Consider the following 21,227-nt stretch of genomic DNA (forward strand, 5'->3'; position numbering starts at 1 on the left):
TGGTTTCATGTTGCTGCTTTGACTCCTTGCATGGCATTGAAGCTGATTTATTCTAAGTTAACCATAAACATTAAACATAAAAATAGATGAATTAACCAGAACATTTATCTTACATAATTGTTGAGCGGTACATATTTCATATGCATGTTCCGTCATAACAATCTTATCATGTAAGGTCCATTATTATTATCATTTCATAGATAACGCACAGTCCTAAAAATCAACTTGTCCAAAGTCAAGGGATGAGATTTAAACTAGGTAATCTGACTCCAGTTTACAATCCCTTAATCAATACCCTTTATCGTCTCCCAAGTATCTTAAGAGTTCAAAGTGGTTTTCATTAAATGAGTAGTGTGCCAGGTGCTTGGAATTGGAAGGAAACTGAGGCATCATTCTTGCCAGCAAAGACCCAACAGTTTGAGAGAACAACTTTTTTTAAGGCCACACTTTGGGTATATATATATTTTAAGATTTCATTTATTTATTTATTTAGAGAGCGCACCCAGGGGGTGGGGCAGAAGAGAGAGAGAAAATCTCAAGCAGACTCTGAGTGTGGAACCCAATGGGGGGGGGGCTGATCTCATGAGCCTGAGATCACGACCTGAGCTGAAACCAAGAGTCAGATGCTTAACCGACTGAGCTACCCAGGTGCCCCTTGAGTGTGTTTTAAAGGTAGGATTTGACCTCTACAACCCTCTCACTACCCAAATCATGCTCTTACTGTAGTTGTAGTGGTTTTGAAACCTTTGGAATGGTGTAGTTTGGAAACTGGTCTTATTCTAGATTTAGAAGTATTTCTTCTTTGGAAACTTTAAAGAAGGAAATGCAATTTTGGAGTAACATTAAAAACTTTCCACATGTGTGCATTTGCACGCATGTAATCAAATAATTTAATCTGAAGTGGTGAAAATGATGGTATAGCCAGACTATCTTGTATATTGATTAAATGTTCTTTTCAGGTTTGTTAAGATGAAACGCTGCAGGTGGATCTTCTGAAGATAAGAAGGAAGCAAAACAACATTGCAGACTCTGAAAAAAAAAATTGGGGTAAATATTTTGGCTAAGTTTTTAAAAAATCTAATTTCCAATTAAAGCTGAGATAGGGGAAATCTGACTTTCTGCTTCAGTTGTGTTTTAATCTGTTTAAATGGTCAAGGGGTGGGGGTTTGGGGGGCTGTATAATGTGACTTGCCATTCATTTTACCTGACTTTTGAATTGTTGATATCTGACAATTAAGTTATGTGCTTAGCTTGTATATTGGCAGGAGAAAGCCAAGGGGAACTTTGGCTTGATTCGATCAAGTGTCAACACTTTTTCCCCTCTTTTGCTTGCTCATTAATCTGCCTATGTTATAAACAGTTTTAAAAAGAAATGAAGAAAATTAGTTGACTTTTGGTTTGTTCTTCACAGAATACTGGGTATGATTGAACTCAAGTATATTTTTTACTATGAGTTCTATGGAGCATAGTAGAAAACATGGTTAAACATGATGAAGAAAAACTTAATTCATTTCCTTGATATTTATTGAGTACCATATACCTTATTTCAGGTTTTTAGTATTAGAATAGTGGTTATCATGGCCCTGGAGAGTCTAGAGTAGAGGATTTTTTCTAGAAGGTAATATTTTTGTGAAATACCATACATTTTCTTGAGTTTTATATGCAAAGATGTTTTTGGTTTATGTAAAAGACTAGGAAAACAGCACTACCCATATGGTAAATGTTTGTATTTATAAGTCTTTCATAATTTCAGTTAATAAATGAAGGTACTCCACTAGTGCTACTTTAAGGTACAGTGGGACACTAGGATTCTTACAGACTTCATTTTGGCATTTTTTTTTTCATGTTAATGATAGTGTTGAAATTTAAAAAATTTCATGAAATGTTAAGAAAATTAACTCTTTAGGGGCACATGGGTGGCTCAGTCGTTAAGCGTCTGCCTTCAGCTCAGGTCATGATCCCAGGGTCCTGGGATCGAGCCCCGCATTGGGCTCCCTGCTCAGTGGGGAGCCTGCTTCTCCCTCTGCCCATTCCCCTGCTTGTGTTCCCTCTCTCGCTGTCTCTCTCTGTCAAATAAATAAATAAAATTAAAAAAAAAGAAAATTAACTCTTTAATTTGAGAAAATTTCAGGCAATTTGTAAATAACAAGTACAAGTGACATGGTCAGGCAACAGTTTGGTGATGAATTGGAGAGTGATGAACTTGGCAGAGTGGTGATCATTTAGAGGCTGTTGTAATAATCCAGGTGGCAAATGAGAACCAGAAGTACAGTGATGCAGGTGGGAATTATGGATGGAGATGGATTAGATAGATGCAAAGGAGATGCACTGGGTAGGATTTAGTGGGCTTGAGGGAAAGTAGAGTCAGGAAAGTTTTTGGTCACTGTCATGTTCAAGCACGTAATTAATGTTTAATAAATATTTGAAAGATAAGCAAACTGAATTATATGATATCTGGCTTGGGAAACTGAGTGGATTCTGGGAAACTGAGTGGATTCTGGGACCATTTACTATGGCAGTATACAAAGAACAGTAGATTGGGGAACATGGCCGGAGAAGATCACTTTGGGGTTGTTATGAGGCATCTGTGAAATGTCATTAGGAAGTTGTATATATGGATCTTAGTTAAGAACACCTAGCTGGAGACATACAATTTGGAGTCTCAGATTATAGTTGCTGGTTAAAAGCAATGGGACTGGATGAGATCACACAGGGAAAAAATGTAGAGTAAAAGAAGAGAAATGAGGATGGGGAACACTAATAAATCAGATGGAAGGAAAACACACTTCAAAGGAGATGAGTGAGTAGATAAGGAAGCAGGAGAATCACAGAAGTCAATGGAAGAACTGAGTTTGGAGAAAAGGAATGAATATTAAGCATCTTTGAGACATCAAATAAAATGAGGACAAGAAAAGTATCCATTGAACATCAAGAAGTCATTGACCTGAGTAAGAACAATTATATATGTGGAGCCAGTTCACACTGGGTAAGAGATAAGAAACTTGAAATAGCTAATGTCATTTACTCTTTCAGAAAGTTTGGTTTTAAGCGGAACAGAGAGAGGATAGCTAGAGATACAAGTTTGAGAAAGAGTTTTTGTTTTCTAAAGGTATGAGTGATATGATTTATAATCTTTATTTGCTGAGGATAAAAAAACCATCAGAAATAAAATTTGAAGACAGAGGAATGAGGGAGAATAATTAATCACTACAAAGCTGGAAGGGATGGAATATGAGGATGCAGGTCAGGGGTACTTTAGATAGACTTCTACTGAGATAGGAGTTAAGGAGGTGGTGATGATTATGGATACAGATCCTCCTTTGTAGGAGGCAAGGTAGAGGTTGCTCCACAGAGCTCATCCAGGAGACTCCCACTTATAGTAGGGAGAGGAAATGATTCACTCGTATGATTGGTAATCTTCTTGGTGTGTTATTACTCCTCATCTTTTGATAAGTTGGAGGAGAGTAGAGTGCAGTAGTTTAGCTTAACCTGACAGGTATGAACCATTAGGGTAGAGATAACTTGCAGATATCTTACAAAATTACTTTTCTCATACTTTGTATTAGTTATCTATTGCTGAGTAACAAATCGTACCTGAATTTAGTGGTCTAAAATATTTAGTATCTCAGTTTCTGTGGATCTAGATTTGGGAGTGTGTAAACTGGTTTCCTCCGATCTTAGGGTCTCTCAGGAGGTTGCAGCCAAAATCTTGGCTGGGACTTCAGTCATCTCAACTGCCGCTGAAGGATTTACATCCATGATGGCCCACTCACATGGCTGTTGGCTGGAGGCCTCAAATCCTCAGCATGTGAACCTTTCCAGGGCTTTTTAAGTGTCCTAACAAGGCAGCTGGTTTCCCCTGGAACAGATTATCTAAGAGAGCAGGGAGGAAGCTGTGATGCCATTTTTGACTAACCATTGCTTCTGTCATATTCTTTAGAACTGTATCACTAAGTCCAGCCCACACTTGAGAGGGAAATAATTAAGTTTGACCTCTTGAAGGGAGAAATATTAAGGAATTTTTAGACATTATAAAACCACCATACATCTTTTATCACTTGTCACATTCTTTAGGGTCAAATAAGCTCTTTCAAAGTACAAAAATATAGCCTTTATGACCAGGTGAGACAGAGGTTCTAGAAAAGTGGGGAGGTGGTTAAGTCAGATTTGGCTCACTTTATAATTTGGCCTTCTTTGCTACTAATCAGGCTCCATAACTTAACGTGCTACCAGTTAGGGTTATTTTTAAAAGTGCTTGTTGACCTTTGATTTAATGGAGGATCCTTTTAGAAGAAAAAAATTCCATAGTGGGCAAAATATGAATTTTTTATAACAAAATAGGAATTTTGATAGCATTCATATTAGCTTGTAAATGTAAAGCTGGGAGGAAGGATCTCATTTTTCATATAAAGAAACTGAGAATGAAGAGATAATTACTGAGGCCATGTATTAATTGTGTTTGTGCTTAGCTTCTCAATGCCATAGTTTTCTCATCTGTAAAATGGAGAATTGTAAATGAGTAGTTATTTGTGACGATTAGATGAGTAAATACACATGAAGTGCTTAGAACAGTGCCTAGCACACAGCAAGCATTGAATAAATGTTACAGCCATTGTTATGGCAGCTATATTTTTATTATTTTAATGGTGAATTAATACCATGGAATGAACATTTCAAAGAGTAGGAGAACATTGACCAAAATGTTTAAAGCTTAAACCTTAGATTACTGATGTTATTATACTTTGTCACTTTTTATGTATATGTAAAGTATATTTCTATATCCATTTTTTTCTATACATATCCATTTAAAATGCTGTCTCTGATATAACCAGTAGTATTGTATAATCATATATTGTTGTTTTATTTACATGAAAGTTCAATTTCAGTTGTGGCAATTCTCCGCTCACAGGAATTGGCTACTAAATGGATCTTGTGGGCTCTTTGGGTAGCAACACGCTATTAAAAAACATTTTCTTTGTACTTGATATGATGAGAGTGTTGGTAAACACATGTTGCAAGTTTCATTCTCCTTCTCCCCACATCCAGGACCCTATTCTGTTGGGCAAGTGGTTTGAATATGTATTTGGGAGGGTTTTCTGACTGACATGACATAAGGTAGAACATAGCTTAAGGGACAGATAGGAAAATGGAAATAGTTTTATTACAAAAATCCTATAGAATTTTACTTTGCTGGTGCTTTTTAGTGTTATACCTTCTGGTGTATTTTTAATCAAAATGAAAGTGATATATTGAATTCTTGATTAAAATAAAACTTGGACAGCGTGTTCACTAGTCAGTACAAAAAATGAAGACAAAACCCCACAACCAGTGTATGGAATGTAGAAGTGGGAGGATTAAGCAGTTACTGTTGATCTCTTTGTATTACTGACCGTATCAAGGAATATGTTGAAGGTAGTAATTAGTTCTGGTGGACTATTAAAAGTGGGTTATATTTAAAAATCATGGTTTCTTCTAGGTTTGGAGAGATCGAAGTCAGTTCTTTTTACCCTATTAGTAGATATGTTTTCTATAGATTTTTAAGAGATTGGTTTTGTTTTGCTTTTGCTTCTATTAAGTATTTAGGTAAATCAGCATAAATTTCTGGCTGTGGAAGTCACCTTTCCTAAAGTGCAAAATTTTTGTTGAATGATATGATTTCTTAGATGTTAAAAATTCTTCCATACATAGTATAAAGAACCATTTTTGTAGCATAGATTACAAAGTTAAAAAGTACATTAATTTGCAGATTTGTAGCGTTTGAATTGTCACTCACCATATCTGAATATTTCTTCAGCAATAGTTGCCTGGTGGCTAGTGTATTTTGGTATTTGATCTGCTTCTAAGAATCATGCTCACTGGTATTTGTAGAACTATATTATTCATATTAATGTAATACTTTCTTGATATTTATGCCAACTAATTTTTTTGTAAAATTCTGTTATTTAGTTACATATATGTATTTTTCTTATATATTGTAAGAAATGAGATGGATTTTTAGTCATTGTTTTTTTTTTTTTTTAAAGATTTTGTTTGTTTATTTGACAGAGAGAGAGATAGCGAGAGCAGGAACACAAGCAGGGGGAGTGGGAGAGGGAGAAGCAGGCCTGGTATGCATTTTATTGTTTTTTTGTTTGTTTTTTGGTTTTTTTTAGATTTCACCTTTTTTGTTGAGCTGGGTTTTTTTACATGATGTATACAATGTAACAAAATTTTATTTCACCTTAGATGCAAAAGTTACAGTAAAGCTGATTTTTTTAAAGAACATTAATAACAGTAGCTTAGCTACCACTGTTGTGTTTCTTGTCAAGCACTGTACTGTGAATTTTATGTTTGCTTTGTGTTTTTAATGCCTTCAGCATCTCTTCAAGGAAGAAATGGCCATGTGGAAACAGGCTCTGAGATGCAGTAACTTGCTCAAGCTTTATCATGGCTAAGGAAGGAATTAAAGGGATGGAGCGAGCTTTCCATTTCATATCTGGTTTTAAAGCCTATTCTAGTTCCAGGATACCAGATGATTTCTGTTATTTCTGATAGAATGTTATTTTACTACTTAATTCTGTTGGATTTTAGACTTAGTTAATAATGAATTGTGTTTGTTGCACATAGAATCCTGGGACTGAAAGGGACCTGGAGTGATTCTTTCTAGTCAGTGTTCTAAATGAATAGCTCAGATGTTTTAATCATTCTTGAAACTTCATTTTGGATAAAAATGTTCTGATCTGATTTATGTTTTACTTTTGTTTTGGGATGTCATTATGCCATAGTAGAGATGAGCAGTATGTTCTAATAGGTGTTTAATTTTACCTGATGATGAACAGAATATCAATGTTGATGAAGTTCAAAGGAGAACTATAAAGTTGGTTTTTCAACTCTTAAAACCCATGAAATTTCTTTTATAGAAAAGGAACTGTAATTAAATCCATAGAACTTTAATATAATGGTCTAAAGATATGTGAACAACTTTTATCCAAAGAATTGTGGCTTCATTGTTGTGTGAGAGATTTGAAATTAATTAAACTTTTTTCACATTTTTGTTACATTTGGCATTGGGTTATTAAAAAGTTGAATATCCTCTTCTTAAACTCAAGCAAATGAAAACCAGATTTTCTTGAGAGTGGAAAAGATCATTTAGGACTCTCTTTGGCTCTGGGTATTTTGGGAATACTTGTTTTTGGCAATAGTTCATAATTATGTACTTTTTATAATGATGTATTTATTTCATTCATTTCTGAGACAAGTATTGAGAGACTGCTGTATACAGGAATGTGGTTGGATATGGCACTTCAATGAGTAGGGCAAACTCATCCTTAAGAACAGCTGTCTAGTGGGGGGGCAGACTTCTAAAGTGATAATTACCATGTGATATAACTGCTAAGATACAGGTAGTCATTCAAACAGCCTTTCTTTAGCATTTTCTATATTGCCAGACATCCTATTGAAGATTATTGTAAATATTCCAAATCTTAAATTTAACACTCAGAACTCCTTAGCTGTATTGTAGAATTTTTTTTTAAGATTTTATTTATTTATTTGTGAGAGAGTGAGTGAGAGAGAGAGCATGAGCTGGGGGGGGAGGGGCAGTGGGAGGGAGAAGCAGACTCTGCTGAGCAGGGAACTCGATTCGGGGCTCAATCCCAGGACTCTGGGATCATGACCTGAGCTGAAGGCAGACACTTTACTGACTGAGCCACCCAGGTGCCCCAAATATTTTTATTTATTTGAGAGAGAGAGAGCGAGAGAGAGAGAGAGAGAGAGAGAGAGAGAGCAGGGGGGAGGGGTAGAGGGAGAAGCAGACTCCTCACTGAGCAGGGAGCCTGATGCAGGACTAGATCCCAGGACCCTGGGATCATGACCTGAGCCAAAGGCAGACGCTTAACCAACTGAGCCACCCAGGCGCCTGCTGTATTGTAGAATTTTTAAGCTCAATACATATTTATTGAATGAACAAGCAACAAAGCCCTACATTATCATGCAACTGTCTTAAGTATGTTCTTCCAAAAAATCAAAATCAAATATATACTTTCCCATGACAGTTCCAGAGAAAGCTCTGGCTCTTCATAACCAGGTCTTTTCACATCGTATGCAATGTATAGACTTATTCCAGTTTAAACCTGATATAGGATAACCTTCCTTCTGAAATCCTTTGTCAAATTATGGGGTGATATCTCTTTTAGAGGAGTCATGCAGCCCTGGAAGAAGGTTAACCAGTGCAGTGAGGTTTTCTTGAGAAGCTGTGGGCAGGTGCACAAATCATCCAGTTCCTCCCACTCGCCTTTTCTGATCAAATGATTATTGCTGAGGTAGAGTGGAGTTGGAGGACATGGGGTAAGCTGTGGTGGTGAAGGCCCTCTCATCCACCACCGTAGGTCCATTCTTCTGACAGCCATTATAAACATAAATTAAAGATGAAGAAAAATAGAAGAGGAACAGGAACTGTAGAAGTAATGGGATTAGAGCCAAAAAACTGGGAGTAATAATAATTTTTTTAAAAAATGGAATGAAATAGAAGAGGTTTTAGATAAATACGAATTTGACTTTTTCAAAAATACATAGAAGCCATCAGTTTCTCTCATCTTTCTGTCACCAAATCTCCCCATATCTGGGTCTTTCCTTTCCTCTTTCTTCCTGTTCAGATGAAGGAAATGTTTCTCTTTCTGTCAAAACCCAGTTCCAAAACCCAGCATATATATATATATATATATATATGCCCTGAATTAAAGCTAACTTTAAAAAATACTAAATATTTAATATTGTGTCCTTTAAATCGTATGATTTCATGATCTCTTTAAGTACAGAATCTTTTTTTTTTTCATGTAAAAGAAACTGTCCTCAGATTTAATAGGACTAGTAACAAATTAAAAAAAAAAATAGTGCCTTGGTTTGGGTTTCCTCAGAAACAAAACCTGGGTAAGGATTCAAGTATAGGTAGTTTATTTGGGAAGTGATCATAGGAAACACTGGTAGAGGATGGGGAAGTAAGAAAGGAAAGGGACTGAAGTCAATAAAGGGCATTATTGTAGCAGTTACTGCTGTGGGCATCTGGAGCTCACTACCATTGGTGAACTCTTGGAGACCAAATGAAGTACTCCTCAGAGTTATCCCAAACTAAGAGCAAGGAAGCTGCAGGTGTTCATCCAACACTTTGCGAGCTATCATTGACATTAACTCTGGCATTTCTGGCTTGTCCTGATAATAAGCTGAGATGTTTCTGCAGTCAAAAAGCAGTCCTCAGGAAGATGTTACAGGTGTTCAAAATGAGCAGTATTCTTGTGTAGAGGTGAATGCCAACAGTATATGAGCAAGACACTAAAGCATTGGTTGCCATTAACAAACATTTATACAGTGTATTATTTACTATGTGCTGGGTGCTATTCTAAATGCTTTACATATATGAATTCATCAATTCTCACTATTCAGCTCTGTGACATAGGTACTGTTAGTGTTCTTGTTTTACAGATGAGGGAATAGAGCATAGAGAGGTTAGGTAACTTGTTTGTGGTCACACAGCTATAATGTTAGAACTGTTAGTTCTAACTTAGGTAGTCTAGTACAGAATCTATGCTCTTAATCCATATAATGGCCTAACTCAGGGCTTGAACTCAAACTCAAGACCCTGAGATCAAGACCTGAGCTGAGACCAAGAGTTGGAAGCTTAATCGACTGAGCCACCCAGGCGCCCCCGCCACACCTTTTTTTAGGATTTTTTTTTTAAAGATTTATTTATTTGAGAGAGAGAGAGAGAGAGAGAATGCATGAGCTCATGAACGGGGGTGGGGGGGAGCAGAGGGAGGGAGAAGCCGACTCTGTGCTGAGTGTGGAGCCCAACATGGGGCTCAATCCCAGGACTCTGAGATCATGATCTGAGCCAAAATGAAGAGTCAGACACTTAACTGATTTAGCCACCCAGGTGCCCCCTTTTTAGGCTCTTTTGATTCTACTGTTTTTCTTTGATAACTCTCTCCTTCTCCCTTGCCCAGTCTCTTTCCTTTTAGTGTTCTTTACCTCCTTCTTGATGGCAGCTTACCTGCTGCCCCTTTCTAGAACAGTATAACTATTCTTCCTTCCATTTTTTACACTCAAGGCTTTCAATTCAAATAATTTTTTCAAAGGTATTAACTGATCTTTCTGATGTTGTTTTGAAGTTTGAGTTTGATATTGCTCAGTATTTGCATTTTAATATTTTAAAAAGATAAGCATTTAAGAACTGAAGAAAGACATGATGGTAGAATGACGATGACTGAGTTGTTACTTTTGGGTTGGGAGATACCTATTCCTTGGCCATATTTGTAAGGAGAGGCTGTGGGATACATGCTTGGGTAAAAAAAAGCCTCCTTCTAAACTGTCATTTCCTGTCTTCCAGCCACCACTCTCCCTTTTTCTTTTTAAATTATAGAAGTGTTATAATATATGCCACTTGTAAAACATTTAAACAATACCAAGAGTATCAAGAATAAAAGTGAAAGTCCTGTTTCACTGATTCTTTTCCTTCCTTCCAAATCTTTCTCACTGTTCTCTCTAGAGGTAACCACTCATGGCTTTGCTAGTGTTTGTGCAGACTTAAAAAAGTGTACAGACACACACATACACACACTTCATGTATGTGCACATATATACATATGTGTATATATAGGATTATACATGTAACATACATAATAGTCTTTTTTCTTTTAAACATAAGTGGAATACTATACATTTTGTTTCTCAATTTACTTTTTCCCTGCTAACATTACATACATCCTGGACATTGCTCTCTATCAGCCCATATAGAGCCATCTCATTCTTTCAGAAAGGTTGCATATTATTTCCCAGTAGAGTATACCATGATTTATTTAACTATTTTCCTATTAATTGACAATTTTTCACATTTCCCAGTATACTATATAATGCTGCAGTGATGTTCCTTGAAAAACATCTTTTTGTGCCTGAGTATTTCTGAGAAAGTCCTAGAACTGATATGTCCCAGTTAAAGCATATACATTTTTATAGTATCTGATAAATTATTCTTCCCAAAGATAGTTTACATCTATCAACTGTGTATAAGTGACCATTTTCCCACATTTTTGCCAATATAGTTGTTGCAGTCTTTCTCGTTTTCACTTAATATGACTATTGGGTGATAAATGGTGATTGCTCCCATTTCTAGTGATATTATCTTCCTTTGTAAATTCACTATATATTTTGCTTATTTTTCTATCATATTCATATTTTTTTGTACTGATTTGTAGGATGGCCTCTATTTTTGAAGGACCAAATTAAGATTTGGAATTCTGTCTATAAAAGTGTTAATGGAAGTATTAGATGTTTGATAATTTTATTTTCTTTATGCCAATGAGGCAGAAATAAAACAGTGTGAATGTAGTATTTGAAAAGATTTTACAGGTAATTCATTTTGAAAAGTAATCTTCTTGGAAAAGTATTTCCTAAAATGGTATAGTAGTGGTGGTGTTAAATTAGGAACTTTGATAAATTTCTGGTTTGTGCTGTTTGCTTGAACCATTTCACATTTTCATGCTTTTCTTTGTCACTAAAATAATAATTGCCACAGTTTCTATTCTAATGTGGACAGCAGTTTTGAAGTATATATAATGGACTTCAGGAAAAATGAAGAGAATATAGATGAATCATGAAAATATTGAGGGAGCTTGTGTTGAAACATGTAGATCAGTGTTATTTTCTTATGAACTAGATAAAAATACCATTTAAAATGATGTAATACTTGAAAACAGTGGCTGTGTTCAAGGCACTGTCACAAGTACTGGGAATACAAAGATGAATAAAACAATCTGTATTGGTCATAATCTATCAGAAGAGAGAGGCAAGATAGATTAGGTTCAGGTTATGCATCTTTGGTGGGAATATCATAGAAGTGAGGCTGTGTTCTTCTATTAAGATGGTAGCTACATTTGTGGTGAGCTTAGCATAATGCCTGGAGAAGTTGAGCCACTGTGTTGTACACCTGAACTGAACGGAACATTGTGTGTCAACTATAATCAAATAAAAAATTAAAAAGGGAGTGTACAGTTCCGATTTATCTTAATATTGCTGGTGTTTACTTCCTTTGATCCTTAATTAAATTCACAAAGTTCTTCTTTCTCCCTTTGTCATTAATAATTATTTTGAGGGGAGTTATTTTGAGATGATGTGAGAATCCTGTTGCTTATCAAAATTTAACTGATTATATTGGTATGGACTCACAGATTCTTTTTATTAAATGGGTTTTAATCTATTACTATTATTTATTTTGATGCTTAAATTGCCCCAGATTTTGCCACTGGGAGCCTCTTCAAGCTGGTTTCTGTGTCCTTTTGACATGTTCCCATCATTCAGGTATTTCCCGTCTGGAAAACATGGCTCATCTTGACTTTCCTTGCCCTATTTGTGGAATCAGCCATTTCTTCAAGGAGCCCTGTTTCTTCTTGATAGAAAATGGTTTTTAGGAGCAAAGTTCTCTGTTCATTTTAATTGCAGTGCTGCTGCTCTCAGACCTTTTAATGAGCATATGTGTATACATACATATACATGTTTGTAGCCGTATTTATTTCTGTATCTACTTATACTGAGAACTATACCTCTAGTTCTTATCAAACACCACGGGATTAATTCTAATATTCTTCCTTTGTCTACGGCCATACCACCCTGAATGCGCCCGATCTCGTCTAATATTCTTCCTTTATATATCCTCCAACAGTGAGAAAACTGGCTTTTATTATCCGTAATATGTTTACTTAATTAACCCCCTCCCCAATACCCTGCAAGGGCTGTTTCCTGGGTGTGTGCCCTCCTTATCCTGCTCCCACATCAACACACTACTCCAGATTGCCCTCCTGCATGGAAGCCCTATTTATCTCTTTGGGATCTGATGCTTTCCTCTTTGGTTCTGACACCCTGCATCAGGCAACCTCCCTGCTCAGGCTCCAACACCTTGAGCTGGTCTCCTTCTTCAGCCTCTTCCCCCCACCACTGATGCTCTCTTCCTTCCACTCAGACTCTAGCACCCTGTGCCTGACCTCTTCCCTACAAGTATGGTCTCCTCGTCCTGCTATGGCTTTGATACCCTGAAACACTGCCATTCTTTCACTAGCCTCTTCATCACACAAACAGATACTTAATATTATTGGGCTCTGACACCCCCCCCCCATGCTGAGGAGACTCCTGTCCATCTTTTCCCCAAATGCAGATGCTTACCTTACTGTGCTTTACCTTATGGATTTTAGACTGAACGATTGAGGAAGAGAAAACAACCGATTTGTTATTCCATCAATTGCTTCATGAAGAATATGCAGTAGATTCTTTTATCAGTCTCTAATTACTCTCCATTAAGGAATTCGTAGTGTACCATGTAAACAGTGTGGCTAAGCATATAGCCCCACTTCCATCTGGATTCTCTGTGTCCATTGTTGCTTTGACTTAACTTCCTTTTCATCAGAATGTCTACTTCTTACTCAGGGCCTTTATTAAGTCTTAGCCTTTACTTCAGTACATACTCAAAATGTTGTTTTAACTATTGAGCCTTTATCTGTTGATTTCTCTTAAAGGTTTTGCATTAACTAATAATTGGAAAAGTGTAAACTTTGTGATACTGCAATTTTCTGTCTTTGCAACCTGAACACCCTCTTTCTCATTCTGTTTGGCTGTGGGTTGTTACAGTAGTTAGTGGTAGAGATTTTGGATGAGCTCTTTAGATCCTCTTGGTGGATAGATCACTCGCCCTTGGATTTGATTCAAAACAGATCACCTTTTTATGTGGAAACCTGAATGCCAGGATACAACCCTCATGAAACATCCCCAGGAGTTAGTAGGTGATCTTTTCATCAGCAGTGGTATGTTGATTACTATAAAATTGTAACAATAAATATGAAATAGGCACAGATGTTACTTTGTAGCATATAAGCCATTATTTTTGGTTTTGAATGTAAGACTTTTTCAGTGTTTTCTTCCTTTTAAAATTTGTATTTTTTTAGTTTTTTAGTTTATTTATTTATTTTTTAAGATTTCATTTGTTTGACAGAGAGCAGGAGAGCATAAGCAGCAGGAACAGTAGAGGGAGAGGGAGAAGCAGGCCCCCCGACGAGCAGGGAGCCTGATGTGGGGCTCCTTCCCAGGACCCTGGGATCATGACCTGAGCCGAAGGCAGACGTTTAACCAACTGAGCCACCCAGGCGCCCCTTATTTTCTTTTTTTAGTTTAAAACAAAAAAGGAAGAAAGAAAGAGAAGCTTATGTTGTAAAGCTAGCCCCCAAATTTTAAGTTGCCAGTTGACATATTTTTCAAAGGTTTGAGAAGTATGAGAACACGTTTTTCTAGTTTTGAGATATAAAGGACATATAATATTATATTAGGGTGCGCGACATGATTTGATACAAATATATATTGCAAAATGATTACCACAGTAACTGCCATCACTTCACATAGTTATAACTTTTTTTCTTGTGAGAAGAACTTTTAAGATCTATTCTCTTAGCAACTTTCAAATATATAATACAATATTGCTAACTACAGTCACCATGATGTACATTATATCCCCAGAACTTACTATCTTATAGCTGGAAGTTTGTACCTTTTTACCATCTGCACTCATTTTCCCTACCCCCCAACCTGGGGTCACTACCAAGCTGTTCACTATGAGAACATTTTTTTACTCATTTTCTAAACTGTAGGAAAAAACAGTTATTGAAAAATGAAAACATTTAAACATTTTTTTCTGGTTCTTTTACCCTTAGGTTTCCCTATCACTATTACTAATAAACATTTTGTTGTTGAGCTTTTCTTTTTCTTTTTTTTAAAGAGATGTTTAACTTGCCTCTGAATTGCTAACATTTCGACAATTTAGAAATATGAAACATTGTAATCTGGCAATGTTGTCTAACCCAATTTTTAAACTTGTTTTGTGATCTCTGAAGATAGGACTCTGGTGAGTAGAGAACATTTTTAGGAAGTTGACAAATCAGCTGTACTGAATTTCAACTAGAAAGTCGTTTTCATGTATTCTTCCTGTTTTAAAATCTGTTTTTCTAGTTTTCTGTAAAGTCACCTATGCTATTTTGCCTTACATGATCATTAACCATGTATCTCTCTTTGTGATTAAGGCTCGTTTTTCTTGTTGTTTTGTTTTGTTTACCTTTTTCTGATTTATCACAAGATAATTTTGTTATAGGTAGGTTGGGTTAGTCATGTTAATGCTGTATTAACATGAGAGAGAGTTTTTAACAGAGGGATAATTTTCTTGTTTCTTCGATCATAAAATAAGAACTTCTTTCCTCACTTTTTACTCTTCAGTTCATCTAACTCTTTCTCAATACATCTAAATGTGGACGTGCTTTGTTGCTGTTTGTTGCATCTGATAGGAGGAGATGTGCTTAGTCCAAACTCTACTCAGAGTGAATCCAAAGTAGGAACATTGTTTCCCCATGGAACAATGGGAAATACAGAGCTGATGGAGGTTAAGAAGGATTAATATAAGTTAATATATAAATACAACATTTAGTGGCAGCTTCTGAGACAAGTGTAGATGAATTTGTCTAATGTAGATCATTAATACTTCTTATTGTTGAGATAAATATCTTTGATTAGATTTAGTAATTATGTCCCTCATATTTGGAGCCAGAGTATGGTAACCGAGCCCAAGTCTCTACTCATTCTTAGAATGGTGAAATCAGGACACTAAAAATGTGATATGTTGTCTTACATTTTATATAGAAATGTGGATGTGCTTTGTTGCTGTTTGTTGTATATTTTTCATTCTTACTGAAGGAACTGGAATGGGGTTTAATGAATTTTCACTTTTATTAAATTCACCTTTTTTCTCCCTTACATAATTTACCTTGCAGTTTAATAAATCTCTGATTCCTAATTTAACTTTTGAACTCTTAGGCCTTTAGATGCTGGTCTGGAGAAACTTCAGTAATGGATCAAAGGAAGAATGAGAGTATTGTTCCTAGTATCACTCAATTAGAAGATTTTCTAACAGAACACAATTCCAATGTTGTTTGGCTCCTTGTTGGTAAGTAGAAAATATTTTCTTACACTTTATTGTTTCTTATGTATGGATTAACAACTGCCAAATTTTAAGCAGTAGTTAGCTGAAGTTGAAATGCTTACAATACCATTGGTTTATTTCTTGGAAAAAAGGTTTTAATCTATGTTTCTATGAATATTTGTTCTGGCAAGTGCTCTGAAGGGTTCTTTTTCTTAGGCTTCCTCTTTGTCTGACTTAGGGGAGGTGGAAGGAGAAGAAAGACATCGTACTTAGCTTATCTTTCCTGTCTCAGGTCCACTCCTTCACTGTCCCCCTGCATCTCAACACATGTGCACGCGCGCGCGCACACACACACACACAGTTTGTTTTATTTTAAAAATGATAAATCCCCGTGGTATATATATTTTATAGCAAAATAGAGTGTATATGCCTAATTAATCTCATCTCTTTACTCACTCCTTACATACTTGACATGGAGCTCTGCCAGTAAAAATTTTTTTTTGTCTACTATTCCAGAAGCTTTCTAGGTTCATAGACATAATAAAAAAACAGTGTATAAATCAGTGGCAAAGAGAAGGGGGAAATATGAGTGAATGAATGACTATGAGCAAATAATAGAGGGAAATACAAAATAATAATCAGGAAAGGAGAGAATACTGTAGGCTGTTATTGTCCAGGCAGTTTTTGTGGAAGAACAGTATTTGATTTGAATTTCAGCATAACAATTAGAAAGGTAGAGGGGTAAATAGAAAGGGTAAGATGGGGTAAGAGGGAAAGAGAGTGTAATGATGTTTATTGAGTATCTTCTGTGTGCCACATATCATTGGCATTTTGCATATGTCATCTCACTTAATGCTCAGAGCAAACTTATGAAGGCAGCAGACTCTTAACTTGTGGAATTGAGGCCCATAAGGATTAAATAACTTATACAGGTAACATAGCTGTTTTTTTCTGCGTGCATGCTTATGCTTCTTTCATGACACCACAGGATATGTGGTAAGGAAATGGGTAGAGGTGAAATGTGTATAGAAGGAATTATTATTTGTGATTTGTATGTAGGATTGGATTACCATTTAAACTTTTGAGTTCTATTTTTTCTAATTGACAGAAGTGAGCCATTATAAATTATCATTGATTAAAGCCAAAAAAGTAAGATGAAATGCAGAACATTCATATGAAGTAGAATTGCATAAAAGCAGCATTGAAAATTCTCTTTTAGTTTAATTAAGGGTGTTTACTCTTGCTGTTTTACTAAGTGGCCTTATGACATTGAAGGGGTTGGGGAACATGATGCAGTGAAAAGGCCACAATTCTCAGGTTGTATAATACTGGAAGCATACTTTCTCAGCAAATACCTCTTACCTTTCTGAATGGCCCACCATAACCTGCTCTTGACACAGTGATTTACAGTAAAAATTAGCACAAAATGTCTTTAAATTTAAAATGTAATGACATATTAAAATCACTATGTTGTATACATGAAACTAATGTAACATTATGTGTCAACTATCCTTTAGTAAAAAAAAACAAAACACCTTTTACAAAGAAAAAATAATGACATATCATCAAAATAACTTTTCAAAAGAATTGTTCTAGAAATAATTTTTGTGGGCAAATCATAGCACTTGCTACATCAGAGTTATCACTGTCAGTCTAAGCTACCCTGAGAAAATATATTTTGACTCAGTGACTGCTTTGTTTTATCCACGTTAAATAACTTTTTAAAAAAGTTAAGAACTTAATGTCATGTTGCTAAATGATTGTACATGTTAAATTGTTTTACATTACTTTGTCCTAATTTAGAAAATAGTTATGCTTTTAAAATGATTAAGTAAAAGGAAATTTATTATAGAAAATGCTTTTTCTTTTTTATATTTTGTATATGCATGAACTAGGTTCTTTTGGGAATATTATGAATCCTATAGGTGACTATACACTTCTCATGAAAAATGGGTCAAATTTGAAATACCATTTACTGTAGCATATTCACTGGCATTCTTTAAAAGTGGGTTATTATCTTATCAGTTACAGCAAAATAGTATAAAATGGCCTGTTTAATATAGATATACCTTTAAGTAGGGCAAAATTCTCACTTCTTTCCATTTTTTTTAAAAAAACAGAAATTATTGATTAAAAATGAAACACTTCCTTTTCTCTGATTTAAAAAATCATTGGTTTTCTTTCTCTTTAAATGACTGTAGCCTGTAGGAAGTAGCTTGGGAATGAGCTTTTAGCCTGATAAAGATGGATATTCTTCAAAATACTCAGAAATATGGGCTTTTTCTTTCCAGAACATGTTTATATGTTTAATAACAGAGTACAAAACAGTGAAAAAGGAAACAGAAAAAAGGAAGTATTTTTTTCTTTCTTATTTTTTGAGAGAGAGCACTTGCATGCAAAAATCGGGTGAGGGGAGTGGGAGGAGGGGCGGAGGGAGAGGGAGGAGGGGCAGAGGGAGAGGGAGAGAGAGAATCTTAAGCAGACTCCATGCTTAGCATGGAGCCTGTATGGGGCTCAGTCTCACAACCCTGAGATCATGACCTGAGCCTAAATCAAGAGGCAAACGCTTAACTGAGCCACCCAGGCACCCCAGGCCTGGGTGTAATTAAATGAACTTTTACTGATAAATTTTTACTGAGATTAAGGTGATTGTACAGGAAACTTATAGTGAGATTCTTTTGCATTTTTTTTTCTCCCAACAGCTACCATTTTATCCTGTGGATGGATTATTTATCTCACATATTATAATTCTCGAAACGTTGGTCTTATTTTAACATTGGTTCTTAATAGATTATACAAACATGGCTATATCCATATTGGTAAGTTTGAGTAACACTGAATGTTTTTCTCCTGCATAATCTTGAGATATATATTATAAATTTATATTTTATTAGTGATAGTAGCTTTAGAAATTTACCTTTGTTTCATGAACGTTAACCTAACTGGAATTTCTCTCCTTCAGCACTCTATGACTCTATCACTTGGTTAAGTTCTTTACCTCATTCTTATTTCTTAAAGGGTTTCTATAGTAACTTTTGGATTTTTTTTCTTATAAAAGATGCTCGTTAAAACAATTTGAAAAATATAGGCACATGTAAAATATGAAAATAAAAATTTCTCAGGATTCTACTATCCAAAGAAAGTTGCTAACGCACAGTGAGGTTTTTGCTTTTTTTTTTTTTCAGTAACCCATACTTAAAAAATCTATAAGTTGGAATCATTTTGTGCATTTCATTTTGTGGCCTACATTGTTAAATTAAGTTTCCAACTACTCATAAGTGGGAAGTTTGCAGATATGAGGGTCTATTTGGAACCAATATGCTTCGGAAAACCCTCAATCAGTGGGAAAATGGGGGAGGTCACTGTCTAGAACCATTCCAGCCTTCCTTAGAGTACTTCTTAGTGGACATAGATAAAATTTCTGTCAAACATTAAGTCATCTTCCACTAATTTGAGGCAATGACTGGTTCCTGGAGTCAAAGAAATTAATGGAGAGAGTTGGTGAATTAGTCACTGCTTTGGGGTTTATTTAAAGTTGTGCATAATTAAGGGAATTATTCATATGAAACAGCTCTTCAGAGTCTTCATATGGTTATTTAGTAGCTCAGTTCATAGTGATGGTACTTATTGTACTTTTTGTTATATTTGAGGAAAGAGCAATAGAAAATTAGTAAGGCTGGAAGGATATCAAGAGGGAGTCAGGAGAGAACATTTAATTATTGAATAAACTGAATGCTAAGATTATTTTAAGCTTCAGGTGCTCGCTCTGGATCAAAACAATTCCATTAATCACTTTTTCTTTCCCCCCCTACAACAGGGTCCTTCTCTTTCTCTGTTCTTTCTGGAAAAGTCATGGTTCGTGAAATTTATTACATTACGGAAGACATGTCTATTAGGTAAAAAAAAACAAAAACAAAAAAAACTCATTTTAAACAAACTTGAAATATTGTAAAAATTTTTTTTCTGATATTTAATATGATTTGCTTTTTAAAATCCATAAATCAAAAATAATTTTTTTTGTAAATCATATCTGGTGGATTGATGTTTAAAAATATTTTTATCAATAGATTAATTTAGCTAAGGTTTAGACTGGCACAAAGTTTATCAAATAGCAGCCTAAAGAAACGAATAATCTCATTTCATTCCTAAATGAACACTTGAGCCATTAAATTACCTGACCACTTTTCTTGTAGAATTCATGGTTGTCATTTTTTACATAAAACAAGGATCAGGGATGCTGATAACTCATCCACTAGCTCCTTATTATAGGTAATAAGTTTTAAGAATTGTTTAGTATCTGTTAGCTACTTTAATTTTACAGTAAGGAGGAAACACAAATCTGAATATAATAAGAAATGACAATTATTATGTTTGCTATGTTCTTTCTTCTGTAGGCCTTGAAAGAAAAGCTTACTCTGTTTTTGTGATTATCTTAACATTTGTTACTTAGAACTTGAAAGTTTTAAATTAGTTGAGAGGTGGTAGGGTTTGGCAATACTCATACCTCACTTAAAATAGTAGAGGCAGCTTCTTTGTGAGTCTAAAATTATTTTGAAAAGAAAAGTAAAAAGTAAAGGTTGAGAGGCTATAAGTTCATTATTTTGAGGCATGAGGTTATATATGACTACAGAGAAGAAGGGGTATCTTTTTAAAAGTTTCTGTTAACATCCTAATGTCCCCCTTTCAAGATTTGGCTTTTTGTTTATATAGTTTTTACACCATTAAAAAATTATCATTTATAAAAGAAAAAAAGTTTTTCTGTTAGCACTTCATTTTCCTATTACGTATGATCTGGTATTAAATTTTACCTAAATAGAATAATCTAATTTAGAGCTACGTAAATTCTCTTTTCCATTTTTAACTAGAGATTATGAAGCATTTATGTATACTAGTGATCTTTTGAGAATTTTCTGTATTTTCATATTCATTATCAATTGCCTGCTTTTTATAATAATTAAATGAGTAAATTGTTACTGAAGTTCTCATTTTTTGTAATTTATATTGCATAGAATTCAAGATGGATTTATAATTTTTCGGTGGTGGAAAATGTATAATCCAAAACAGAAACAACATGGTGAGTCTTCATGTTTTTATGTATTTGAAGTCTTTAGTTATATGATCAGTGTTTTCATTTATGGACATTAAAACGTTTCACATTTTATAATAGATAAAAATATTTTTTAAAACTTTGGCACTTATAAACTCTGATTTTATCACCAGTTGGCTGAAAATTCTTCAGCAGCTTTCCTTT

At 35.0% G+C, this 21,227-nt stretch overlaps 1 protein-coding gene across 10 annotated transcripts in view; it reads left to right on the forward strand.

Moving 5' to 3' along the window:
* The window catches only part of BLTP1 (bridge-like lipid transfer protein family member 1), a 207,764-nt gene that overhangs the window by 944 nt on the left and 185,593 nt on the right, over positions 1-21,227 (forward strand). For all 10 annotated transcript variants that reach the window (XR_012378024.1, XM_073892215.1, XM_073892217.1 and 7 more), the window contains exons 2-6: positions 960-1,047; positions 15,871-16,000; positions 18,679-18,795; positions 19,794-19,872; positions 20,986-21,050. Coding sequence is in view for 9 of the 10 variants with exons in the window: in XM_073892215.1 (XP_073748316.1) it covers positions 15,904-16,000; positions 18,679-18,795; positions 19,794-19,872; positions 20,986-21,050 (358 nt within the window). In the remaining variant the exon portion in view is untranslated. The remainder of the gene's footprint in view (positions 1-959; positions 1,048-15,870; positions 16,001-18,678; positions 18,796-19,793; positions 19,873-20,985; positions 21,051-21,227) is intronic.

The sequence above is a fragment of the Callorhinus ursinus genome, unplaced genomic scaffold (genome assembly GCF_003265705.2).
Source record: "Callorhinus ursinus isolate GAN/ISIS: 27379988/994484 unplaced genomic scaffold, GSC_fseal_2.0 scaffold4, whole genome shotgun sequence".
NCBI classification, from domain to species: Eukaryota; Metazoa; Chordata; class Mammalia; order Carnivora; family Otariidae; genus Callorhinus; species Callorhinus ursinus.